The sequence below is a fragment of the Pteropus vampyrus genome, unplaced genomic scaffold, assembly GCF_000151845.1.
Source record: "Pteropus vampyrus isolate Shadow unplaced genomic scaffold, Pvam_2.0 Scaffold2, whole genome shotgun sequence".
NCBI lineage: Eukaryota > Metazoa > Chordata > Mammalia > Chiroptera > Pteropodidae > Pteropus > Pteropus vampyrus.
This window is the reverse complement of record NW_011888783.1, coordinates 22,266,142-22,292,216: the sequence shown is the minus strand read 5'-3', so window position 1 is coordinate 22,292,216 and position 26,075 is coordinate 22,266,142. Positions and strand designations below refer to the sequence as shown.

Sequence of the window (26,075 nt, the reverse complement as noted above, 5' to 3'; positions counted from 1 at the left end):
AAGGGAAGAGTAATTGGAGAGTTAAGAGTTAGTTTTTATTTATTAAATACTTAGAGTTGAGATATCGCAGTATGTTTGTCTGCTGATTGGGAAAAAAGAAATGATGACACAGGAGAGAAAGAGAGAACTGCAGGAGTAAAGACTTTTGGGGAGTGAGGAGTGGTGTCCAGTGCCACTGGGAGAAGCTGGCTGCAGATGCAATCACAGACCTATGGAAGACAATGGCTGGGGAGAGGGCAGACAGTGACGGGAGGATGGAGACCTTCCCTACCTCATATTAGAGAGATAGGAGGCAAGGTTTTTAGCTGAGGATAAGGAAGAGGGGAAGGGAGTTGGAGGTTTGAAGGGGAGAGGAGAAAGTGTAAAAAGTAGCTGGAGTGTATTCATTGGAGAAATACAGTAAGATTGCTAGGCAGCGTCTGAGGGCCCATTTGGGGTCTGTGGTCATAATTTAAAGTGAGACAGTCAACAGTATTGTATTTCCCTTATAGCCATTTCAGCTGCTCAAGGGCAGGTATTGGATTCACTCAGGGTTGGGGTTTTCCTAAGGAGCCTAACCACCAAAAAGAAGAGAAATGCAGTTGATTGCATTAGAAAAATATAATCAGTGAATATTTACCTGGCTTGCGTTCTAAAAGCTGTTGTAAATGAAACACTGCTTGTTCATAGTCCTGTTTTCTGAACATGAGATCTGCCATCATCTACAAAGATAAAAGTTGGTTCTAAAAATATTGCCATATACTTTACAAAGAATATTCCTCCTATCAAGATTTAGTATTATGAAAATGCTTATGAAAAACACGAGGAGGGCATGGTTTTATAAAAAGGAGCCATTTAAAATTCAAGTATACCTTCAGCAGATTAGCACTGAGCTCAGTGTAACAGAAGATAATGAAGGATGTGAAACAGATTGCTCTGTTCACAAAACTGTATTTTTAGCAGAAAATATGTTTCAAGTGGTTATTTTAAAAACAAAAATTTGAAGAGAGTTGTATACTCCATGTGCTACCATAGAAAGATGCCTCACTGGGCTTGGCTAAAATGATAAGATGATTTAAACAAAACATTCTTAAATCCTAAATATTTTAAAGGAATTTAAAATAAGCAAGACCTACTGAGATATTCTTATGTTTTTTGTTTTTTTTTTCCCCATTTATTATTATTATTTATGCCTACAGAACTTGGTCTTCCTAGGTGGTCTCTCATCCAAGTACTAACCAGGCCTGACCCTGCTTAGCTTCTGAGATCAGACATTGGGCTTGCTCAGCGTGGCATGCCTATAGATCACGGACTATGTGACTCCACTGGGGCGTGAACCCAGGACCTTCTGCGTGTAAAGCAGACGTGCTAACTGCTACACTATGGAACCACATCCTTTATTACATGTTTTAAAAGGGAGACTTTTTATATTTCTTTTTAGTTATAATAATAACTTTCAATTAACCCCACAAACTGTCATCTATGCAGCTGTTTGAAAAGCTAACAAATACTTCAACCTCAATAAAAATGAGAAAGAAAAACAAAACTCTATTTAAAACACATCATTTTAGAATGATAAATGAAGTTTTTTTCTGTAAATCTAAAAGTCCTACTGAAACTTATAAATTAGTCCATCATGTCTGGGTAAGTACTTAAAAGTTAGTCTTTAGCAAACTATAGCTTTACCACATGAACCTCTCCTGACCAAGCATCTTCCTAGGCATAAAAGAAAATTAACTAGGCCCAAGATGGCAAGTCAGGCCTTATTTATAAGAACAGGTTTACCATTCTTACAAAATAAAAAAGATTCTTGATCTTTATTGGTAAAATGTAATAATAATGTTAAAAATGTTATTTTTTCCAAAAGCCAGCATGAGCCAGGCCTCTCATCTAGTATTAGCTTTATCGGGTAAAATCTGAAATTTCCACATGGAATATATAATAAAACTGCCTTCATAGTACTGAAGTCTCCTGGACTAACCATGGTGGCAGCTTCATTGTCCTGGTCGCTCTGGAGAAGCAGAGCACAGTGACGGAGGCAGGCATCAGGGTCATCTTGTGCCAGGTATAATCGTGCCAGCTCTAACATTATCTACAGAGAAAAAGGGCAAGATTTAGCAAGAAATTGTTTGGAATAAAAAGTGACTGAGGAAAATGTCTGGACACAGAGTAAACTTTAATTGATCAAAAGTTATCGCAATAAAAATGTCAAGCATGGTAGATAGGAAAATTATAGGCATGCTCATCTGTTTTCTCTTATACTGGAAAAAAATGGGAAAACAGGTTGTTACTCACTTAAAAAGTACAGAGACACAAAGCACTGTGAAAAGAACATTGGTCTTAAATAGGGAGATTGGATTCTAGTCCAATCTTCGCCATGACAGGACCAAGTCCCTCTTACCTCTCACAACCTGTTTTCTCATTTGTAAAATAAGCTTGAAGCAGATAATCCCTAAGGTATGCTTCAGATTTAAAACTAGGATTACAGCTCCATTAGCCACCCCTGCACAAGGTATCTGTTTGGTTATGCCTTAATAAAGGTTATTTTTTTTGCCTTATATCTGAAAGAGTTATATTAATTGTTTAATTTTAAACTTAAAATTCTAGAACATGGTTGTCTTTTGTTCTACATAACTTATTTAAGTATTTAACTATTATTATTTTTAAAAATTTTAATCATCTATTAAGATCTGAAAAAGTAAATCCAAGAAAGAATATAATCAGCCATGCATGTAAGTTTTCTATACCATTATTTTTACATTTTTTCTCATGCTCTATCATTTGAGGTAAGAGATTCAATCTAGTTATTTTTGCATATCCACCAACAAATACAGAGGTGTACAACAGCCGTTTAGTAAATTGAATTGAATTATCTGTAGCCAGATATCTGAGATTGAGAAATTGTTTTAAAGTAATTATTAAAACAGATGAATATTTAAAAAACAAAGAGCATTTAGATGTACTTTATATCACTTGTTCCATAATTTTAGATTCTAACATTATTACTTTAAGACATCACGTAGGTATTTTGAAGAATTTTAAAAGAACATCAATTTTTAACTTGTATTTTTGTCATACTTCTTTTTCAATATAATTAATAAGCTAGTAAGAATTTTACATCTGGGGAAATTAGATGACATCTGGAATAGAAGGTGCTTAAAATTTATAAAGGTACTAACCTTATTATCTGTTTCACAATGAACAAGAGCTTCTCTATAAAACTTAATTGCTTTTTCATAGTCTCGCTGAGCAACAGAATGTTTTGCAATCTCTGCACAAATTTCTGCTGCTAAATGTTTCTGTGCAGGAACTGCATCTGGCTGTTCTATCTGAACACGTTTTAGTACCCGAGCTTGTAATTCTCGAGCCTAGGAAAAAATAAGGATAAAAAAGAATGAAAGAAATAGAAAAGAAAGAATTTCTCAGTAACTGACACAAAGCATAACTTTACCAAAGATCTATTTTATTATTACTGGCCCTCAGCTAACAAAGCCTGATCTAAAGAAAATATCTTAATTGGGGTCTTAAACATGTATTTATTTGCAAATGAGCCAGCATTCGAATATTTTCCAACGGAGGAACTAAAAGTTATATAGTCTTTCCCCACTGTTGTAAGGATATGTACAGGAAGCTCGCTAAGAAGGAAATGCAACCACAAAACAAATATTTGGAAAAGATGTCTAGATTCTGTAATTAAACAAATGAAAATTTAAAATGTTTATTAATAAAGTAGTATCTAAAAAGTATTAAATCAAACATTGTCAGGTTTCAGGCAGTAAGTACAGCCATATATTGTTGACGCAAAAGAATCAGCCCAATCTTTCTGGGGAGTGCCTTAGCAGAACATACTAACTCGATCAAACGAACCAGGTTACTGAACGTAGTTGTTCCACTCTTGGGAAGGTATTAAGGACATTATTTAGGAAAAAAAATAAAGGAAACATGTTGTTTGTTATAAAGAAAAAACAATCTCTGTTGTTTGTTGTAAAAATAAAACAACACAAAAACAAAAAATCTGGAAACAACCCCCAAACGGCTAATCAATTGATGGTGTGTATATGTGGTCCTTCACTATGCACACACACTCCAGAAGAAGATAGCGGCCTTCCTGGAATAGGAATGTAGAGTAGGTTGCTAAATTGGAAAAATTTCAGCCTTTCCACCCACACATCTGGTTTCTGAAACACTGAGATCTTCCTTTAATAAGTGACAGAGAACTCCTATGCTTTAGGCCTTCATGATAAAATTTAACTTTGAGTTAATCATTCACTAATGCATTCATTTAACAAACAGTAGATGTCCACCATCTGCCACACATTATGCTACACAGAGAGCTCTTTTGGAGACCTCTGTCAAAACGCTGGTTGACAACTGGTATTTGATGAAGATGGTCTAAAGCTGAGGATTTTTGGAATCACAGGTCATAAAATTAAGTTAGGGCATCATAATAAGCAATCTTTTGGAAATGAAAGAGAAAGGATTAGAAAATATTAGCATATATAGCATTGGTAAAGTTTAATACTGTTTCATGAAATTTTTATTTTGGTTATGTTACTGTGTTAATAAAGTCTAGGGGTATATAGTTGTATAGTTGATATTTTATTTATGCATATATCGATGTACATGGTTTTGCACACACATGTGCATACAAACTCAAAAAACTGAAACAATTCGTCTAAATAGGGTAATTATACCTCTCCATCTGGCAGTACTCTTTTATATCTGTTATTCCAGCTTAATTATTAATATTGCCTTCTTTCCCTTTCAAAAGTATTCTGGCTTAAATGATAAATTATATGGCCCCCTACGTCTAAAAGATATGCAGTTAATTTTGTAGATAGTCTGAGTTTTATCTCTGCATGAATTAAACCTCTACAAAGTCAAATACATGGACCTTAACTTCCTAGAGAAACACATTTATAAGTTATATTTTGTGATGCTTTGCAACTTTCGTCAAGGCAAAGTGAGGCAATTTTTTTGATCAAAGTATTTTTGTATTTTCTGTTAAAGACATGCATAAAAGTGCTTAATTTCTGTAAGTATATACAATGATTAGGAATCATTTTCATATAGAAGAAAATGTTCTTGAAGAATTGATACCATTCTGTTTTTCCTTGGTTTCCTAAAAGACCACACCTAAATTTAATTATCTGTTAAAAGTTAACCTTGATTGTCAATGCATTTATTTTTCCCTCCCTCCCCCTTCCTATTTTGTAATATATATTCTTGTAAATTCCCTAAAGTCCTTGGGTATAATGAAGTGCATATATACACAATTTAATAGACTTATTTTCTCTTTCTATTTGAATAGCCTTATTATATACATACCTTACTGGAGACCACATTAAAATAAAATATACCAATAAAATCAGAATATCACATTACTTTTTATATAATGAAGATGGAATTATATAGACATACTGGAAATATCCATACAAATTAAAATTAAATGAAAGAAGCAAAACCAAATATAATCTGTACATATTAAAATTTTATAAAGTTATAAAATTGTTAAGTGTTTTATGGCATATAGGTTCTTTATTTCTGATTTATTTAGATCTTTTTTCACAGAAAAGACAGTCATTATACTAAAAAGTGATTTTTGCTATAATTCTTCCTTTCAGTCATTCAACAATTTCAAGTACCTATTCTGGTAGACAGATTTTAAGATGGCTCACATGAGCCTTACCTCTTGGTGTTCACTGCCCTGTATCATCACCTCTCCTTGTACAAGGTGGGACATGTAACTTGCTTGTAACCAACAGAATATGGCAAATACAATGGGATGTTATTCCCATGATTACATTATATAAGACTGTCTTCCTGGCAGTCTTGCTCTAGAGACTTTTTTCCCTTGATGGCTTTAAAGAACTAAGTGGTTACATTAGCTGGCTCACCAAGCAAAGAGCTGAGGAACCTCTAGGAGCTGAGGGTGAAGCAAACAAGAAGCTGAAGACCTAAGTCTTACAACCCTAAGGAAATGAACTCTGCAAACAACTTATGTAAGCTTGGAAATGGATTCTCCCCAATACAGGCCTGATGAAAACCCAGGCCTGGCCACACCTTGACTGTCTTGACACTTTACACAGGACTCACATAAACCATGCCCAAATTCCTGACCTACAGAAACTATGAGAAAATGTGTATATTGTTCTCAACTAAATTTGTAGTAATTTGTTTCACAATATAGAAAACTAATATGACCTACTAAGAGGGAGGCATTTGCTAGGGACTATGCTTATAGTAATGGAAATTCAAATTTTATTAGGAAAATAAAATAATTAGGGCAAATCATGAGAAGTTTCATGGCTGGAAATACTGGTTGCCATGGGAGGATATAATGGGAGCACTAGTTCACTTTTGGAAGTCAGGTGAGACTTGAAGAATGACTAGCAGTTATACCCTTGTGAGTTTGGGAGAAAGAAAGGAGATGGGATAGAGTAAAGGCATTAGGAATCACATGTGTAGGAGTAAAGGTAAGGGAAAATGGTGGGGAAAATGGAGCTTACAACAGGTAAGCCTGATAAATAATTTACATTTTATCCTAGAGGCAACAGGAAGCTACTACTACATGTGTAGTTTATGGAGTGACACATCCTTTTAGAAGGGTCCCCACGGTGGTGTGGAGAACTGATCAGAATGAAACAAGATTGGAAGAGGAGAGGATCAATGAGGAGGCTACTGAGAAGTCTGGGCAAAAGATAATGACAGGACTAGAAGATGACAGAAAAGGATGAAGAAATGCAGAGTTATTGCAGAAGTCTGAAACTTAAAAAGTAAAGTTAATAAGACTTGGGATTCCCCTAAATTTACTGATTCTGCCACTGCCTAAAATGGTTAATGACGATGCAAAAAATACTATGATGGAACCCCTAACTTCCATAATGTGGAAAATTAAGCTCAATAAATAGTTCCTGAATAAATGAATTTAAAATATCAAAAATTTTGGTTATACCGATAAGTTTCTGTTTGAATTGTACCTCAAGATTTGTTTTTTGGAGCTCAGAATGTATGGAATGTTCATGTTGGGAAAAGTGTTATGGCTCTTCAAAATTTTTAAAAGATGAATAATTCTCATACTGTAACATATAAACTTAAAACTAATTAGATCTTGGTTTGTTGGCACTGTTTAGCCATGGTATATTGATAAAATTACCAGTATCAGAACTATAAAAGAGGATTTTTTACAGCATTTCCAAGTGTTGCTTGATATGTCTGCTCATATAACACAGTGGCTCATGAAACTAAGGCAGCTGGGACTAATAATATTTATAAAGGGGTGAAATAAGCCAAATTCACTTCTAAAATGTTTTAAGTCTATATTTACCAAAATTATACTTTCCTTGTAGCTAACCTAGGGTTAGGTGCAATTCTCTACCATACGATTCAAAATACAGAGATAAAATATACTGACAATTAAGGATAAGATATTAACATTGTTGAAGATTACATATTTTAATGAAATCATAGCTTAAATGAGAATCACAGAAATCTAATAGTCCAAGCTCAATTCATTCGCAACTAGAACAAAAAAATATATATTGGACATTGCCACTGAAATACAGATCACTTTATATATATATATGCATATATATGTATATACATATGTATGTATTAACTTTTGTTAGCTAAAGCTCAAAACCAAAACATTTGATAAATTACTTGCAGAATGCAGAACTCTTCTAAGCACATGAAAATGAGGTCGAAAGGTGGCAAGTAGTGTGGTATTCTGGAAAGCATAAAGGATTAATAGTGAAATGTTCTATGTTCTACTTCAAGTTCAGAGAACATGTGGGGCAAATCAATTAACAAACCTGACCTAATCGACGTGTGTTGAACTAAGCATTCAGTAATGCCAGAAACACATTATTTCAAATCCATGTGGAACCTTTACCGAAACTGATTATAATGTAGGACAGAAAGCAAGCTTTAACGAATTTCAAAGAGTTAACTCATTCAAAGTACGACTTTGACCACAGTGTAATTAAACTGGAAATCAATATAAAAAAAGGTAAGAAAGTCAGGACTACTTGGAAATTGAGCCCCATACTTTTAAATAACCCATGGATAAATAAAGTAATCTAAATAAAAATGAGGAAATATTATGAACTGAATAATAGTAAATTTGTGGGATATTGATAAAGCAGTGCTTAGAGAGAAATTTATCACCTTAAATGAATAAGAAAAGAACAGAAGCTAACCCAGATTATATTATTACCTGACATACTACTTCAATAGGCTACAAAAAGATCAGCAAACAAAAGAAACTAGAAGAAAAACTAATTAATGAGGTAAAAAGTAAACATTAATGAAGCCAGAAGAGGCAAAAGTTGATTCTTTGAAAATATTAAGATAATAAATCCCTGGAATAATTGATCATAAATTATAGAAGGAAAATAAAATTATCAATATCAGAACTATAAAAGAGGATTTTTTACAGCATTTCCAGGCATTCAAAAGAAGATTTAATGAAGAAATCTCAATAAATTTGACAATAAAATGAAAAAAATTACTTTAAAAATGTAGCCATCCAAACTAATATAAAAAGAAATTTTAAAATGATCAGTCTGAAATAAAAATCTTCCATCAAAGATGTTTCGAGGTCCCACTGGTTTTAATATTGAATTGTTCCAAACATAAAAGAAATTGCACCAATCTTAGAGACCAATCTCTCAGATGAACATAGGTGCACAAATCTTGAAAATATTAGCTAATATCTTTAAATTCCAGCAATATTACTTAAAAAAATCACAACAAAGTGACATATTTCAGGTAGTTGAGGGTGATTTAACATTTGAAAATCAATTTAATATACCACATTAACAGAAAAAAATAAGAGAAAAGTCACATGACCATCTTGTTAGATGTTAGTACAGAGACAGAATTTAAGTAATTTACAAAAAAACTGTTAGTAAACTAGAAATTGAAAAATCATCAAAAAACCTCAGCTACTAGGGGATCCTCTAAGGAAAAGTATGCAAAACCCCTACACTGAAAACTACAAAATATTAAAAGAAATTAAAGAACATAGAACCGAGTTCGAATCCTGCCTATGACACCAGTCATGTGACTTTACACAAGTTTTTAAACCAAGCTTTCTCAGCTGTAAAACAGAATTAAAAGTATCAACTTCCCTATTTGTTATAATTAACAATAATAAATTTATTTAAGCAGTATAATCCATAGACATTTAATCGTTATTTCTATTTAGACTTATTTTCTGTGACTGATGGGTCAAAAGAGATTTATTTGTCTCTTATGTGTGGCACATTTCCTTCAGTGCTCATCTCCCACCTCACAACCACACTCATGAACAAATGAATTTACCTGCTGCAATGAAGTGACTGCATCACCAAGTCTTTCCATTTTACTATAAACTTTTGCTAGAAGAACTTGTGAACGTCCATCTTCCATGAGAGCTGATAGTTCATTTACTATGAAAGAACAGAATACATTGGGAAAAAATAGTCACTTTAAATAAATGTTTATATTTTTCTGTAAGTTTAAAAACTAGCCTTTAGAAAGAATGATTTTAAAAAATAGTGAATAAAGTTAAACAATTTTCAGTCAGTGAACTGAAAAATAGCCAAATTAAAAAAAAAAAAAAAGATTTCGGATAAAAACTGGCTGGAAGAAAAGTTAAAGAACTAGACAAAAACTGGAGGTTTTTCTTAGACGTATATTAAGATACCAATGTAACAACTTGAGAATTTGAATTTTCATTAAGTATACAAAAATTTGTTTACTGAAGTCATTAAAAGATAATGTAGTTGCTACATGCATTGAAGATAACTACTATTTTTTCAATAACATTTAATAAGCAATAAAGTATCATCATTAAGAACACTGACTTTGATGCCAACCAGTCTGGTTTCAAATTTAGGCTTCATCACTCACTAGCTATTTAACCTTGAACAAAGTACTTAACTATTTTGTGCCTCCCTTCCATCTGCAAAAGAGGAAAATAACAGTACCTATCTCATAGAGGTGTTGTAAAATCTTTAAAGTTAATATGTTACTAAATAAGTTAACATATGCAAAGCAATTAAAATAAAGTCTGGTACATGGTAAATGCTATTTAAATATTTAGTTTTATTATGTTGTGATCTCAGAGTAATAAAAGAACCCTTCCACCATTTATTGAGTGTATGGTCCATGTCACACTCTGTTTGAAGTGGTTTATGTACATTATTACTTTAAAATCTCAATCTGAGAGGCAGGTTTTGTCATTGCTATTTTACAGGTTAAGAAAAGCTCTAAGGTGGAACAAGGAACAAGAAGGCTACAACTGCGGTGAGAGGAGGGTAGGAGGAGGTGTCAGAGGAGCAATGGAGTGCATGTGTGAAGGGCCAGGTAGGCCACTATGAAATCTCCGACTTAACTCTAAGGGAAATGGTAGACACAAGAAGCCTGAACGGACATGACTGGACTTACATGGTTTGAAAGGCTTAACACTGCTGCTGGGTTATGTCAAGGTGTGTAAGGTCTAAGGATGGAAACAGAGAGACCAGCTGGGAGGCAACTGTCGTAATCCACTTAAGGGATGATGGTGGCTTGGACAAGGGTGACAGTAATGGAAATAGACATAGTATGTGGATATATTTGGAAAGTAGAGTCAAGATCTCCTACTAGCAAGACAAGGTGATGGCGAAGATTTTGGCTCTTAGGAACTACAAAGAGGGATGAAGATGTTGAGATGAATAAAGCTGAGTGTAGAACAGAGTGGGCAAGCAGACCAGGAATTCAGTTTAAGATGTTTATTAGAACCCAGGTGCTACTATTTATCAGCTAGGTGAACCTGGGTAAGTCAACAAAATTGAGTCCTGGATTGCTAATTTCAAAATGGGGAAAACTATATTTGCCTCGAAAACTAATGTGAGCATTAATGAAATAATCTATAATGAAACACACAAAGGCATCTAAGTATGCCACAGGTATTCTCAGCAAACACTTATTAAATGAAAGAATTTATACTAAAAAAGTGTAATAGACTTAAACCCATATAAGTACAACATACTACCTGAACCTCTCCTACAAGCTTTCCAAAAATGTATATCCACATTTAAGGCCACCTGTAGTATTTTAAGTGAGGTCTGACAGACATATGCAAATATTTTTATGGAACTAATAACATTTTACATAATAAATGTATTCAAACTTAGGAGAATTTAAGCATCAACTTCATCAAAGCTACTTAAAAGACCATTTTGGAAGTATTAGAAAACTTAAAGAGGGTTTGCCTTATCATGTATCCACACATATTTTAAAGCTACAGTGAACATGGTATTGGCAAAAGAAAATAACTCAGTGTAGCAAAGCAAAGATTCCAAGAATCAGAGTTGTATATATATATATAAAAGTTTATTAAATGATAAAAGTGGCATTTCCATAAATGGAACTGAAATAAAATCGGCTATCCATCTGGGAAACTATGTTGAAAGAATTGTATGTGGATTTAAGTTTTTCACTATAAAAATAAAAAATACAAAAATTCAAGAAAAATACAAGGATATATATTTTGATAATATCAGGATTAGAAAAGCTTTTCTGAGAATGACAAGGAATTCAGAAGTCAAAAAAAGACTAGCAGATATTATATATGGTAATCAAATATTCTATTTGACTAAGAAAAAGATAAATAAAATTGATAAAGAAAGGATAGCCTGGAAGAAAACATCTGCAACCTGAATAACTGATAATAGATTAATGAATAATAGGAAAAGAATTAAAGATAAAGAACATGAATAAAAAATTCCAACAAGAAAATATGATCTATAGACATAAAATAATGCCTAACCTTATCAGTCATCAAAGAAATGCAAATTAAAGTTGTTTTTTTCCTATGATTAATTTTACATAATGTTGGGACAGTTAAAACTTTAAGAGCAATGGGACAAAATTCAATTCTAGGAAGTACACAGTGGTATATCAGTATTGTTTCCAACTTTTCTTCAATTTAAATATGTATCAATAGTAGACTCATCAAATGAATTATGATGTCAACATACAGTAGAATACCGATGCTAAAAAATAAAGAGCTATATTTGCTAACATGGAGAGAAGCTATTAAATGACAAATGCATACTATAGATCTATAGGTATAATATGATCCCATCTGTTGTAGGAAAAAGTGGTTATGTAATTATGTGTGTGTGAGAGAGAGAGAGAGAGAGAGAGAGAGAGAGAGAGAGAGAGAGAGAGAGAGAGAGACAAGGAGAGATGGGGCAGGAAGACTGATCCAGATGATACTCAAGTTGTTAAACGTGGTTTTCTCCAGAAAGTGGGAGAACACAATTTTCATTCACTTATCTAATTTTTAAATTTTGGCAATGAGCAAACACTCATTGCCAAACTTTAGTAAAAAATAAAGATCTTTTAAAAGTTTGTATAAACTTGTAAGAATTTGATAGTATTTACTTACAAGTTTGTATAAAACTTGATAGTCCTTACTTACAAGTTTGTATAAACTTGTAAGAATTTGATAGTACTTAAATTTTAAATGCACATACCCTTTGACTTAGCACCTTGCTCTTAAGAAATATATAAGCAAGTGTACAGCAACAAATGAGATACAAGGACATATGTTGCAACATGGTTTATAATAAAAGAACTGCAAACAAATTAAATGCCCAGTAATCGGAGAAAGTTAAATAACTTACGGAGTTATAGAATATTATGATGCCAATAAACAGAATGATATAAATGTCCTGACATCAAACTATATCTGGGACATACTATATGTGAAAAAAAAAAAAAGTGCAGAATAGGAAGAATACATTTTGAAAAGAAAAATTATGCATATTACACTTATAAATTTATATACATATAAACATACATTGAAACACAAAAAAGGTTACTTCTAAATAGGTAGTTTGCGAACAGGGCAAATAGAATTCACAGGAGAAACTGGACACTTACACATTATATTCTTCTATAGTGAATTTTCTAAAAAAAGCTTTAAAAAAAGTAAAGATTATAAAAAATGTTTACTTGTTTAAATAACCGACATAGTTGCAATTTAAAGGAACTTCCCTTTTTTTACATCATTTTGGAAAGTATCTTTCTATAACACGATTAACTGTTTCATAAATCTGTTATTAAATTTTTCAAATATCGTATTTTAGTAGATTGCCATTTTGATAAATGAAATAACCAACCTCATATATAAAATACTGAGAATATAAATGCACGCTTACATAACATAAAAATAAAAAAGGTCGAGTATGTCAGGTATACATTTTTCCATATCAGAAAGACTTTCATACCAGGTTCATGAGCTAGAGCATGTTGAAGAACTTTTTCTGCTTTGTCATACCATTTCAATTTTAATAAAAGCTCGGCCAGGTCATAACAAAGATAATTTTGTTGTCCACTTTTCATAGCGGCTTCATAGTATGTGATTGCCTAAACAAAATCCATTTCAGTTAGGAAAAAAAGGCAATGAGAATGGCATTCGAGAACAGATACTTTATATACTACAGACATAAAGCATATATATATAATTGGAAATAACCTAGGAGAAGCTTAGGCGTGTGCCTGAACTATCAGTTAAGTATGCCATTTTTCCTTAGAGAATCAAACATCACACACTGCAACTTGCATTTTGTAGAATGAATAGCTACAGAAAAGTGCTTCGTGGAAATTTTTTACTGGTTTTATTACAGAAGCCAGTGAATATGATTGAATAAAAATACTTTGCTAGCTGTTGTATATATATGTTCAATAGTTACCAGAAGTAGGGCAGGAGTAAAACAACAAAAGGAAAATCCATTATCTCTACTAAAAACAAAACAAAACAAAATAAAACAAAACAAAAAATACCTCCAAGCCCATGGCTTACCAAAACTGATTCAACAGAAAGGACATCTATTTGTCATATAATGAAAGAGATGTAACAATAGCAAACTTATTGTAAGTGATTTGGAGGCAAGGATGAAGCCTGAAGTAAACTTTAGGGTCCAAACAGTCTTTGCAAAATGCAGCAAAGAAGAATGTAAGACATGAGAAAGCCTTTAATACAAATTCCAGTGTGTGAACACAAATATGGAGTTTTACAACCATCAAGATACAAATGGTGCTTGCTGAAGATCTCTCATAGACCAGGGTTTGAAAAAGTTGGTTATTATGCTAAGCAAAATAAGTCAGACAGAGAAAGACAAATACCATATGATCTCACGTATATGTAGAATCTAAAAAAGTAAATGAACAAACAAAACAGAAACAGACTCATAGATACAGAGAACAAACTGAGGATTGTCAGATGGGAAGGGGTTGGGGAGATGGGTGGGAAAGGGGAAGGGATAGGGGTAGAAGCACAAATTGGCAGTTACAAAATAGTCATGAGGATGTAAAGTAAAGCACAGGGAATACAGGCAATAATATTGTAATAAATCTGCATGGTGTCAGATGGGTACTAAACTTTTCGGGGGTATAAATTACACAAATGTCTAACTTCATAAGTTACATAAATGTATAATCACTACGCTATACACCTAAAATTAATATAACATTGAATGTTAACTGTAATTAAACTAAAAAGAAAAATTTGACCCAGTAGATATATTTCAAATTATAAAGTACTTACCTTTGAATAGTTGTGAGTTTTGACAAGTGCTTTCCCAATTTTGCTTGCCAGTGTTCCATCTTTTGGGTTCTGATTTAATGCTTGCTCATATGCTACAATGGCTTCTTCTGGCTGTTGGCAGATACCAAAAATAAGCAATAAATAAATAGCTTAGCTGGACCCCACTAAATGCCAACATTTCTATAATTAAGTTCTTTATGTGGAATACTTAATGAGACTAATAAACTACACATTTAAGTCCAGAAACCTTAATAATTTCAGAGAGGTGATAAGCACTAGCATAGCATAGGTTTTATTAATTAGTATAATCCCAGGCACGTTAACTATGCCCTTGTCTTCATAAATAATACTGTGAGAACTGAGAGACAGCATGACCTTTCATTTCTGCCAGTCATTATAAAAGCCAGATACAGTCAGAGGAGCACTTCTCTTCAAAGGAAACGCCATCTCAGCCAATAGCTCTCTTCATCCTTTTGTTTAAAGGAGACTCTCAACTTGCTTCTGATATCATCTCAATTTTAAATAATGATAGTGTTAAATTATTAGATCTCGATTTTAAAAGTGTTTTCTTATTGTGATGGTTGTTCCCTTTTTATTGTGATGACTGAATCTTTGAATATTAGGTAAACTTTATTTAAAAAAAACCAAACAGAATGTTTTACTAATCACAAAGAATTTTTTTTAATCTAAGTTCAGTAGCATTAGAAACTTTACCTCTTGAATATTCATGTATGCATCGCCGAGGAGGAGAAAAGAACGAGGGCTGGGCATTCTTTCAGCAATTTCTCTGTAAATCAGACCAACTCTATTTAGTGTATTGAATACAAATATCTTTTAAACCAATAAAAGCTCACTTATTTCAATAAATCAATAATCTTCAGAGTAGCTTCTATATATGCAACAGTATAATAATGTTAAAGAAAAACACCCATACCCACAATGCTAGATCGACCATTTTTTTCATTAAATATCTGCATTTTCTGAAATGCAGGTAATAAAGGTAGATAAATTCTAACTATCTAAAAATATTTCTTCTGTTACGTTTAATTTTGAAATGACATGAGAATAAAGGTACCAAAGAATGATAGGGGGGAAAAAAACACTTGTCCTATGTATCTTGGGCTCTGAGTCATAGCATTAGTCATAGCATTTTTTAAGGTAACCCAAATGAGTTACCTTAAAAATATAAACTCTTCTATTTCAATATTTGCTGTTTATTTTTTACATGCAAAAGTTAGACTTACTAAATGTCAAAATACCAGTTACTCAAATAATAATGTGATGTTAAGTTTTTAACAAGCAGTATCTAATTTACTTGGTCAAAAATTCTATGAGAAAGATAATTATTATTCTGATTTCACAGATGACGCTGAGTTTAAGTCTATGGCTAATGTGTCAGATCTGCCTGAAACAAAAACCTATGCTTTTAACTGCTATATTATTGTGCATTCAAACAAACCAACCCTTTAAAAAAATCCTTTCATATCATTCGAGATGATAGTGTTGATCTTTAGAAAACATCCTAGAAAATATGATGTAGGAACTCTCGTTCATCTATGTATACAGGGGGTGCTGCTCAGTTTCTTTGACTCACTCAGCACCTACAAAGAATCTTGAGCCGCTTTCTGAGTTTTGATATTTACAAAATATAGATGAACTAATCTGACTTGGTTTGATGACTTAATTCGACATTTTACAGTTCTCAAGAAATAAAACATGAATTTTCTCTTACATGGAATGTGTCCTTATATGTTTTATCTTTTAATTTGGGGAGAAGAGCAAGAGCAATCTTTTAGGGTTAGTATGTGCATATGTCCACGTGTGTGTGAAGGGCATCAGCATATAACTCCTAAAGGCCCTGCCCTTTCACACACAAAAAAATTGCAACCCATACCTCAGTGTGGTGTGTGCTAAATCGTAACTTTCTTTTGCTATAACTATTACATTAAGAATTAAATATGACCATCTAAACCCCTAAACTGTCATTGCATTGCACGTAACTTTTGCTCTTTTCCTTCCCAAATGGAGATTCAAGATCTAGAAATAACATCTCATAAGGGAGGAGAACTAAGAAACTAGAGTAAGCTATAGGTAGAAATAATCATAATGACTATGATTCATGTTTTAGGGAGAGTGAGTAACTTGGCTGGAGTGATTAATGGTTGGTGGTAGAAGGAGAACATGTTAAAGTTGAAATAATCATTTACCTATAACAAGTGATATATAACATTTTCTCTTTTCTGTGCTTCAGATATATATCTGCCATTTTTTCTTTGGCCTCTATAAAATAAGGCTGTTCGGATGTGACATTCCGAAGCATGCTTAAAGCTCGCTCAACATCTCCTTGGGCCAGAGCTAGATCTGCATTAGCAATAGTAACACGCAATTCTTCAGATGTCCCAGAAAATTCATGGATGGCATCTTGTAACACCTTTGCTGCCTCGTGCTGTAAAAATAAAATTAAAATAACATTAAAAAATATTAAACAAATTACACTATAAATGAGGATTTTTTCACTAAAATAATGAACAATGAGTGCTAGCATAGTTATAACATTCATGAAATATTGATGGATTTTTGAAAAGCACAAAAATGTAAAACTAAACTCAGAAATCAAATTCAGATAACATTATAAATGTTTGTTAGCTGAAAAGTGTTTTCATAACTGAGACAGCAGCAGTTGCTACACAAGAGTTGCTGCTACTATAATTTAATAAGCATTTACTTTGCACATAGCATTGTATTATCCTATCCAATTCTCAAACACACACAAAAACCTGGAAGGCAATTACTATTATCACCCTTACCTTGCAGTAAGGAAATTGAGCTTTAGAATTATGAAGTTAACAAATGAGAATCAGAATTCAAGCTCATGCAGCCAGACTCCAAAGCCTAACTTCTTAGCCATGTCCATTACTGCCTCATTGATAGGATCTAGTCTACGAGTCACCCAAAGGCTCTTCGTTAAGTTACCCAAAGGCTCTTCGTTAAGAATCAGATTTCAAACTCATGCAGCCAGTCTCCAAAGCCTAACTTCTTAGCCATGTCCATTACTGCCTCATTGATAGGATCTAGTCTACAAGTCACCCAAAGGCTCTTCCCTCTGCTAGGACATCATTTTTGTTATACTCCAGGTAAATGTATTACCTCACTTCCAAATCTGTAACCTCAGTGAATCTAAACTGTCATTTAAGAGTCATCTCAACTTCAGAGATTTTAATTAAGACGTGCAGGTTTCAGAAACATTAAAATGTAAAAAAATAGTGCAACTTAAAATCAACTATTTGTGGTTGAACAGTTCTTAGTAAATACCTGTTACGTCAATTAGTGAAACAGAAATTCTTTGAGATTTGGCAAGTATCTAGACACAGCCTTCTTAATTTCCACTGTAATATGAAAATAAACGATTAGAAACTCCTGCTACCCAAATAACAGGTATCAATGATGTTACGTTCTTTATTTTCTTGAATTCTCTCAGACTTACATGCTTGCTACCTATCCATCCATCCATATTATTTTTTAAAGTATTTGATTTTATGATTGTCCTAAGAGTTTACCAAAGCTGTATTCATCTAGTAGTTCTTTCGTTTTCTCAACTGCTAGAATTTCAGGTTGGTACTTTCATTTTTTTCCAGTTGTACTTGTGTGTGCATGGTGTGTGTGTGTGTGCGTGTGTGTGCACGTGCACGTGTGTGAATACTTTTAGGATTTCACAGAATTATAACTATATTATGTTATTACCTTTCATGGTAGCCAAAGTAATTGTACATTATATTATTATACATTTTATATTAATACATTTCAGAGTATACCATATTACATTATATTGTTATTTACATTATGTTACATTATGACATTTCATGGTAGTCAACGTCAGTACACTGACATTTAAAGTCATCCAGTTAAATTATGTTTAACTTCAGAGACTTGCAGAAAGTACATGATTTTGTACAAACTAATGAGAAATAAAATTTCTAAACTTTATGACTTGTTCAAGGGAATAATTTTAGCCTTTTTATATCCTACATTTATACATGCACGCGCACACACACACCCACCTTGAATAAAAAAATTCAGATCTGAGCCACTGAATTAAAACTTGACCTACCTGTTCTCCATTTAAGCGGTGAACCTCTACCAACTCAAGAAAGATTGATAAACGATGGCTTGCATCAACTTCAGTTTTCTTGTATTTTGATTTTGAAGAAGCTCCAATATTCCTCATTCCTGGCAAACTCATTGCCATATGCAGAGTTTTAATTGCTTCTGCTATTTCTCCCATTTTCTTTTGTGACTGAGCTTTTATCAAATGATATAAAGGATATTCTCTCACCTGAAAAAATAACATTTGGAAATACTTCCTTGGAGCGCTTACAGTATCAACACATAATTTGCAATCCATCAAACATTAAAGTAATAGATCTGTGAGGACATACTGTGATTGTATATATGAGGTCTATTTTTGTCCCTTTATTACCTTTCTGATCATTTATTGTATTAAATGAAATTCAGGAAACTGCCACTACCTAGCAACCCTCTAGATGACAACGAAGTTAATTAAGTGCTTCCAGCATGAAAGAAGAGCAAATGTGAGCTAAGTTTTATAAGGCTGGCAAATATAGTCTAAGAAACTGAGTTTTCAGGAAATGAGTTTCTCTGTCTGAGACTTCTGGAACTGATACAAAGTTATCAAAATTCTAGAAACTGTTTTTTTTTAATCTTTATTTTTAATTTTAAGATTAAAAATTTTAGGACACTTTAATCAAACATTGGTTTTACTCTTTGATACTATTCCAAAACATGTAATGAAGCTTCTGTCTTTACTATAGCTAGTAATAGTGTATACAGAAAAAAAAGAATGACAATAATGGGTGAGTCAAAGGGAAAAAAGGAAATAATTTAGAAAGAAGCACCATAGTCTAATGTCTGGGACAGCTACAATCCTCTTTCAGGTTGTGGTTTGAAGCCTCGGTTACCTGTGAGCTTTGTGCAAATACTCCTGCTTTTCTCTTAGACTTTATGATTAGGGTAGAGCACCTACACAAGGGGTTATTACGATGCATCACCAGCCTTGAAGACTACTGCACTAAGAAGCAGGCGCTATCTTCTGCAAACCTTGCCTAGAACTTGAATTCTCCAGTACACTGAAGAGTTCTCACATAATAGAGGGTTCAAGGCCCTGTGGACCAAAGCGAAAGTTTGAGGAGCTCCTCCATGGCTCCAGGTAGTTCAAGAAGCATCTGAACCTAGGGTTTTCCCTAATGCTGAGGGATATACGATGTAACACAGAAAATCTTAGAAATCTCCTGTGTTTATATCCTCAAACTACATAGTAAGTTCAAAATGATTAAGCGTTCTTTGATGATGAATCTAAAAATAAGTTACTAAAAACTAAGGTCCAAGAAAGAAACAGGCAATAAAATAAAATCCTTATACATAAAAATATTTAGTATAATGCTTTATAGTTTACAATTATTTTTATACACTTTCATTATTTCGTTATTGTTAATGTTCACTACAACTACAAGGCATTATGAGTTGTATTGAAAAAAACAAAACAACTGAGGTTCAGAGGGAGATAAGTGGAAAGATCAGACACTGATCCCAGGTCTTTCGTTGCCAAGTGCATGTAGTTTTTTAACGCAGTTGCCTCTATTTGCCTCTCCTATGGCTTGTGATTCCAAATCTTTTCAATTAAAATATGCATTTATTAGCAAAATATTAGAGGCTAAAATAAAAACTTGTTGAATATGTAAACATTTGCTAAAGGTTCAAGGAAAGTAGTATGTCTTATCCAGTTGAGTCTGGAATACTTACCTTAAAATTATAGCTTAGACAAAGTTCAAGAGACTGAGAACACAATTTGAAGTTTTCCTGAGACAAATAAACCTGAGCCATCAAGAGATGAGCATCTGCATAAGAAGGACTGTGTTCTAGGCAATGCTGCAGATTATTATAAGCTGCTTCAATATCACCTAAGGAGGAAAACAAAGCACTATTATAATTCAAATGATTAAGAGATGGAGATTCTGAAAGACAAGAGGAAGAAAAGTAGTTAGTCTACAGATAGTTCTACTGTTTGAACTTAAAAGTCCTCTGTTCATAAGGCTGTAGTTTAATTTCTACCTTTACCAGTTAGCTTCCTTTTAGTCTGCATAAAGAATATACCTGTAAATCAGAATATATTTGTAAGACCATCCCCCTTGGTCAGAATGAGCAAACTAGGGAAAGTGTGTGAAAAGATCAGAATCGATCACTACCATTACCAAAAGGCCTATAAATACCTTTATTCATTTTCCTTGTCAAAAAAGGTTTATTTATTTATAATTTCATTAAAATAAGTTATGCAAAACATGGACATTTAAATAGCTAACATGTTATAATGTCACATTAACAAAGAAGATTTAGTCTAGTTATCATTTTTGGCTAGAAATTTTTTACTGTATATAAAATAACAAAATAGGCCTAAGGATATATTTCAGAGATTTAGAAATATGAGTATAGATTTAAAATGTCTTTAAGACCAACTGAAATACCAAATGATTTGAAAACACACCTACTGTAGATCTGGGAGTCTTAAAAATAAAAGGAAATAACCAAGATTAAAGTTGACTTAAAGAGTGGAATCTACATTGGGCTGGTAAATGGGGTAGGAAGCAGCTCATATTCTGAACAGCAGCACAGACTCTAGGTGCTAGTGGTTTCTTGTGACAAAACCCACACTGATCTGCATCAGCCATCTGTATAGAGCATAAAGACTTTCGGACCTTACAAAATGGATTCCATGGGAGCCATGATAGTAATGCCAACTTGCACACAATGAGAACGCCCTTAGGGTATAACCAGAACACCCAAAACCATAGAAACATCAGCCACAACTGCTCTGGATAAGCCCCCATCTGCAGGAGTTGATAAGCATGAGGATCTCACCTTGTAAGGTCCATATAAGCTGCACACTTAGACAATGCTTAAGTTTAACCTGATAGCATCATGAACAGGTGTGCTAGATCCCAAGATTCTGACCTTCTAACCTTTCGTAGCCACTGGCTTGGGACCAAAATGCAGCTCTTCGCCCCACCAGTCAACAGAGCTTGCTTTGGAGACGCTAAGGCTTTTATTCCTTCGTTCTGTTGTGTAAGATGCTGTACTTCCCCTCTCTGTGTTGTGTGTTAACCTGCGTGAGTACCTGTTTGGTTTATCTGAGGTTCCACTCAATAAATCTGGCATTGTGGAAAGACAAATGAGTTCAAGAGTGTTACTTTGGCGGCCGCTTTTCTTGCTCGCAACACCATCTCATCAACTGGTCTTAAGTAAGGATAGCTAGGCCAACTCCCAATTCAACTTTGCTAGGAGAATGGGGGAAGAAGACATCCTAAATTATTTTCTGTTATTCTCCTTAATCTTACCTGACACCTCAACAGACAAAATAAGACTTACAGTCAGGACTTACAGTTCCCAAAGGCTCAGCCCACTTATAACAAAACTCTATTTAAATAGAAAACATTTTTCTTAAGAGACAGAGGACTAATGGACAAAAATTTGTCTGAGGTAGCACATAACATTAAATAGTGTCAAAATTTGTCTATTAACCATCAAACATAATAAATATTGGATTTTTCACTGTGATGCAATCCAGCACTCAGAACTGTGCAGACAAAAAAGGAAATGGGGAGGGTGAGCATAATAAATTCACAGGCAAATTATCACTCTGTTCCTTTAGGAAGGAGGAAGATTGAGGAGGTAACTTGAAAAAAGGAGAGAAAGTACATGGAAAAAAGAAGAATCAAGGTTTGTGAATAAGAGACTAAAGAAAATGAATAACTGAGATCAGAATCGTGTTTCTTTTAAAGGTAAGGGGAAAGATATGAGGAGTTAGCCTCAAAAGGCCACTAAACATTTAAAAATGGATAAAATCATTGTTGGGAAAAATAGACCACATAAATAAAGATCACATCAACATCACATTCTTATCTAAGAGTAGTCTAATTTCCCTTGAGGGAAAAATAAAAGACATTTCTGTCCAATGATCTGTTTCTGTCAGGGTCTTATGTACTAAATGAATATGGCTGGTCTTTGTCCCAGGTTCCTGAGAGTACATCTCTAAATCTTGGAATTTCCCAGGTGATAGGAGTGTCTCTGTGTTTGGACATAATAGTTTGTAGACTCAGGATGGGGGCTGGCCACCTCAGAAAGGCCAACCCCATGATTAGAGGCTTGGGGCTTTTAGCTATGTGCTATTATCAGTCTGACCTGGGGGGCAGGGGAGCTGGAGATTCAGTTCAATCATGTGGCCAATGGTTCAATCCATGCCTATGTAATGAAACTCTATGGATGCTGAACCTTGGGCGAGCTTCCCTGCTCATGTTCTGTAGGTACTATCATACATCTTTGTGTTGGAAAGTTGATGTGTCCCAACTCCACAGGGAGAGGATAATGGAAGCTTCATGTCTAGAATCCTCCAAGATCTCACCCTGCCCATTCTTCCTTTTGTTGGATCATATTAATATCCTTTGCTAAAATAAAACTCTAATAGTAAGTATAGTGCTTTCCTGAGTTCTGTGCGTCATTCTAGTGAATTCTTGAATTTGCAGGGTTCACAGGAACTGTGAAATCTGTAGCCAGCTAGTCAGGAGTACAGGTGGCCCTGGGAAGCCTTCAACTTGTGGCTGGTGTCTAAAGTGAGAGCAGCCTTTATTTTTTATTTTTTTAATTTTTCTTTTCTTTATAAAAACGTTCAATGGTTATAATTTCTGGGATATCCTTTTTAGTATCTCAAAAATTAGGATAACAAACTTTATTTTAAAATTAGGATAATGATTTAGAGGCAAAGTACAAATTCCTATTCATTTAAATTATAGGAAAGAAAGACATAAAATCACTCTAAGATAATGGTGAAAAGGTTCTTGCCTAAGAGTCTTCATCTTATTATTTGGCCACGGTTATTATTTCGAGTTGAAACACCGTCATGCCCTTAACTTGTGTTTCGTTCAGAACTTAAGTGTGGTTCAGACCCAGGTAGTTGGTGCAGGACTCATTGCAGTTGGTAAATTAGCAAGAATACTGCTATTTAGACCTATGCCAGAACTATTTTAATTATTTCAGGCTGCTCCTTTTAAAAATAGTGTTAATATATGAGACTTTCATTCCTAAAGATTTTGTCAATTAAGTATTCTTATAATCAGACTTATTTATATTAAATTTCAAAATAAAAATGAATGTTTAATAAATTAATCACTGAACTCAAAGTTCCAGTTTGATCACCCAGTAGGTGATACCCATTCCAATTGAGAAGAAAGTAGAAATATCATATGGCTCAATAACAAAACTCAATTAGAAGAAGGTATTGTAGAGTCACTTTACATTGAGTTACTTTAGAGGTGAAACAAGATTTTGAGATCATCTAGTTCTTTTTTTCAAACAGTTAAAACTGCAATCCAAAAAATCAGTAAAGTCAATCTCTTAATTCTTTCCATTGTGTATAAGATACAACTGTTTATGAGAATACCTTTAAGTTGGTTTCTGCCCTTTAGGACTTTACAAACTTAAGTTACTTTGCATAGTATTCAGCCAGCAAAGGTACATATATAAGAACCATATGATGGTCTGTTTATATATATCATACATATGTTGGTGTCCTAAAATGCTAAGGTTGTTTTCTTTAGCTGTATATAACCAGTCAGACACTAAATAGGAATTAATCAATACATTTCACTAGGGCCTAAAATCTGGTAAGCATCACATTTTGTTATGCCAATGAGTCAACAACTATAGATTAAAGACTAAATTATTATTGACAGGCCCCAGTACTATCTGATGGACTTTCTAAAAAGTAGTAGAACGCTATTTTCCCAACAATTCACTTAATCCACTATAAACCACAAAAGTTTATAGTAATTTTTAAAGAATTAGATAGTAAAGTGAGTTATGAAATTCTATTTTGGATAAAAATTAGTTATCTGCACACACATGAAATGGGCCTTTTATGTGGTTAATCTCCATATATGTGGAGTTCTTAGTTTACTTAAATTATTTTTATCATAGAATACTAGAATACTTCAACATAAGAATATAAAGGTTCTTTTAAGATTTTAAAGTATGCCTTACCTGACAAATACTTCACTTTTGCTATTAGGAAGACAGCTTGCAGAAGACCAGGTACGGTTCTTACTATAGTCTCTAGGATTGAGGTACAACGTCTGAGAAGTGGAGAAAGAGGCTGCCCAGGACTTGCAGGCTAAACAAAACAAATGAGTAGGTCGTTTTATATTTTTTATAATAGAGTTTAGCTAAAAATAAACATATTAATTCTAATGTGAATACCAAAACTATGTATTTTTCTAAAAATTTTTCTTATTCTATTTATTGCCCAGTATCTGTGCTATGACTAGACTAATACTAATTTATCTCCCTGAAATCTATGAATAAATAATGACTTTGTTCAGGAAAAGAATTATTAAATTATTATATAATTACTCATTCTATAACATATGAAAGGAGTGTTATCAGTTCAAAAACTTTATCAAGGAAAAATATCTGTCCAAAGGAAAGATAACTAAGAGGTAGAGTTTCTTTTTGGAACTGAGACTCAAGGCAGTGTGTGTTCTAATTCTAAACCTGTCTTGTGATTTACTCAATTCGATAATTAGCACTGGCCCGGGTTGTTTTTTGTTCGTTTTTAGAGAGTTGAGATTTTGTTTTCCTAGTCAACACACTCAGAAAGTCGAACACACTCATGTGTACTACACCAAACATCTCATACCTTTATATACCTTTTCTGCCCTTGAACTTTTTTTATTACTAATAAAAAACTAAAGCAGTACTAGACCAATTGTTTATTCATTTAGTAGTTTTCTACTTAACTAACCCTTATCTAATGGTTACCAACTCACAATTTAAAAATGTAGTATCGCAATTTAAATATTAAATGTAGGACAAATCCTGCTTTGTCCTACTAATGCTATTTCTTTTACCTGAAGGATGAGCCTCCCCATCCCCCACCTTACACTCCACACATACACATTCCTAACTGGAGGATGGCCTCTTATCGACAATCACTTTTACACCGAGCCATTATTACTGACAATAAAGTGTTGTATTTTCTCTCCATGTTGGAGTACAGAAAAATGTGTGCTCAAAAGGATTTTCAGAATATGAGCACCGGTGCCTAGAATACTTCAACTTCTTGACATTTCTACAGCACTTATAATCCATGTAATAATATTTAACATTCTCTATCTTCTACGGTTCCATAGTTGTTTCATATTTAGTTTCGCTTCTTTTATAGGACTAAGGATCTTTATATGTCTTTAAGATCAGAACTTCACATTTCTTCACTTAGTAATAGATACACTGTAAATTTCTTAAAATGTTTATTTTCTCAGTATAATTGAAAATAATGAAAGTATAAGTGATATGGTAAGGTTATGATGTTCTTTGGCACTTGTTAAAAATTAGTTCTTGAGAAAAACCATTGTTTTTACTACAGTTTCAGAGTGAATCATTAAAAAAAAAA

The 26,075-nt window shown here is 33.4% G+C and overlaps 1 protein-coding gene across 3 annotated transcripts in view; it reads right to left on the bottom strand.

Annotated features, from left to right (window-relative positions):
- Positions 1-26,075, bottom strand: part of TTC21B (tetratricopeptide repeat domain 21B) — a 66,501-nt gene that overhangs the window by 18,848 nt on the left and 21,578 nt on the right. For 2 of the 3 annotated variants that reach the window (XM_011358243.2, XM_011358247.2), the window contains 11 exons: positions 24,668-24,797; positions 20,381-20,538; positions 18,672-18,896; positions 16,771-17,009; positions 15,278-15,350; positions 14,564-14,674; positions 13,245-13,383; positions 9,307-9,413; positions 3,159-3,347; positions 1,961-2,071; positions 620-701 (listed from right to left, as the gene is read on the bottom strand). In XM_011358243.2, the coding sequence (XP_011356545.1) occupies positions 620-701; positions 1,961-2,071; positions 3,159-3,347; positions 9,307-9,413; positions 13,245-13,383; positions 14,564-14,674; positions 15,278-15,350; positions 16,771-17,009; positions 18,672-18,896; positions 20,381-20,538; positions 24,668-24,797 (1,564 nt within the window). The remainder of the gene's footprint in view (positions 1-619; positions 702-1,960; positions 2,072-3,158; positions 3,348-9,306; positions 9,414-13,244; positions 13,384-14,563; positions 14,675-15,277; positions 15,351-16,770; positions 17,010-18,671; positions 18,897-20,380; positions 20,539-24,667; positions 24,798-26,075) is intronic. The other variant, XM_023529711.1, reaches the window with a different exon arrangement.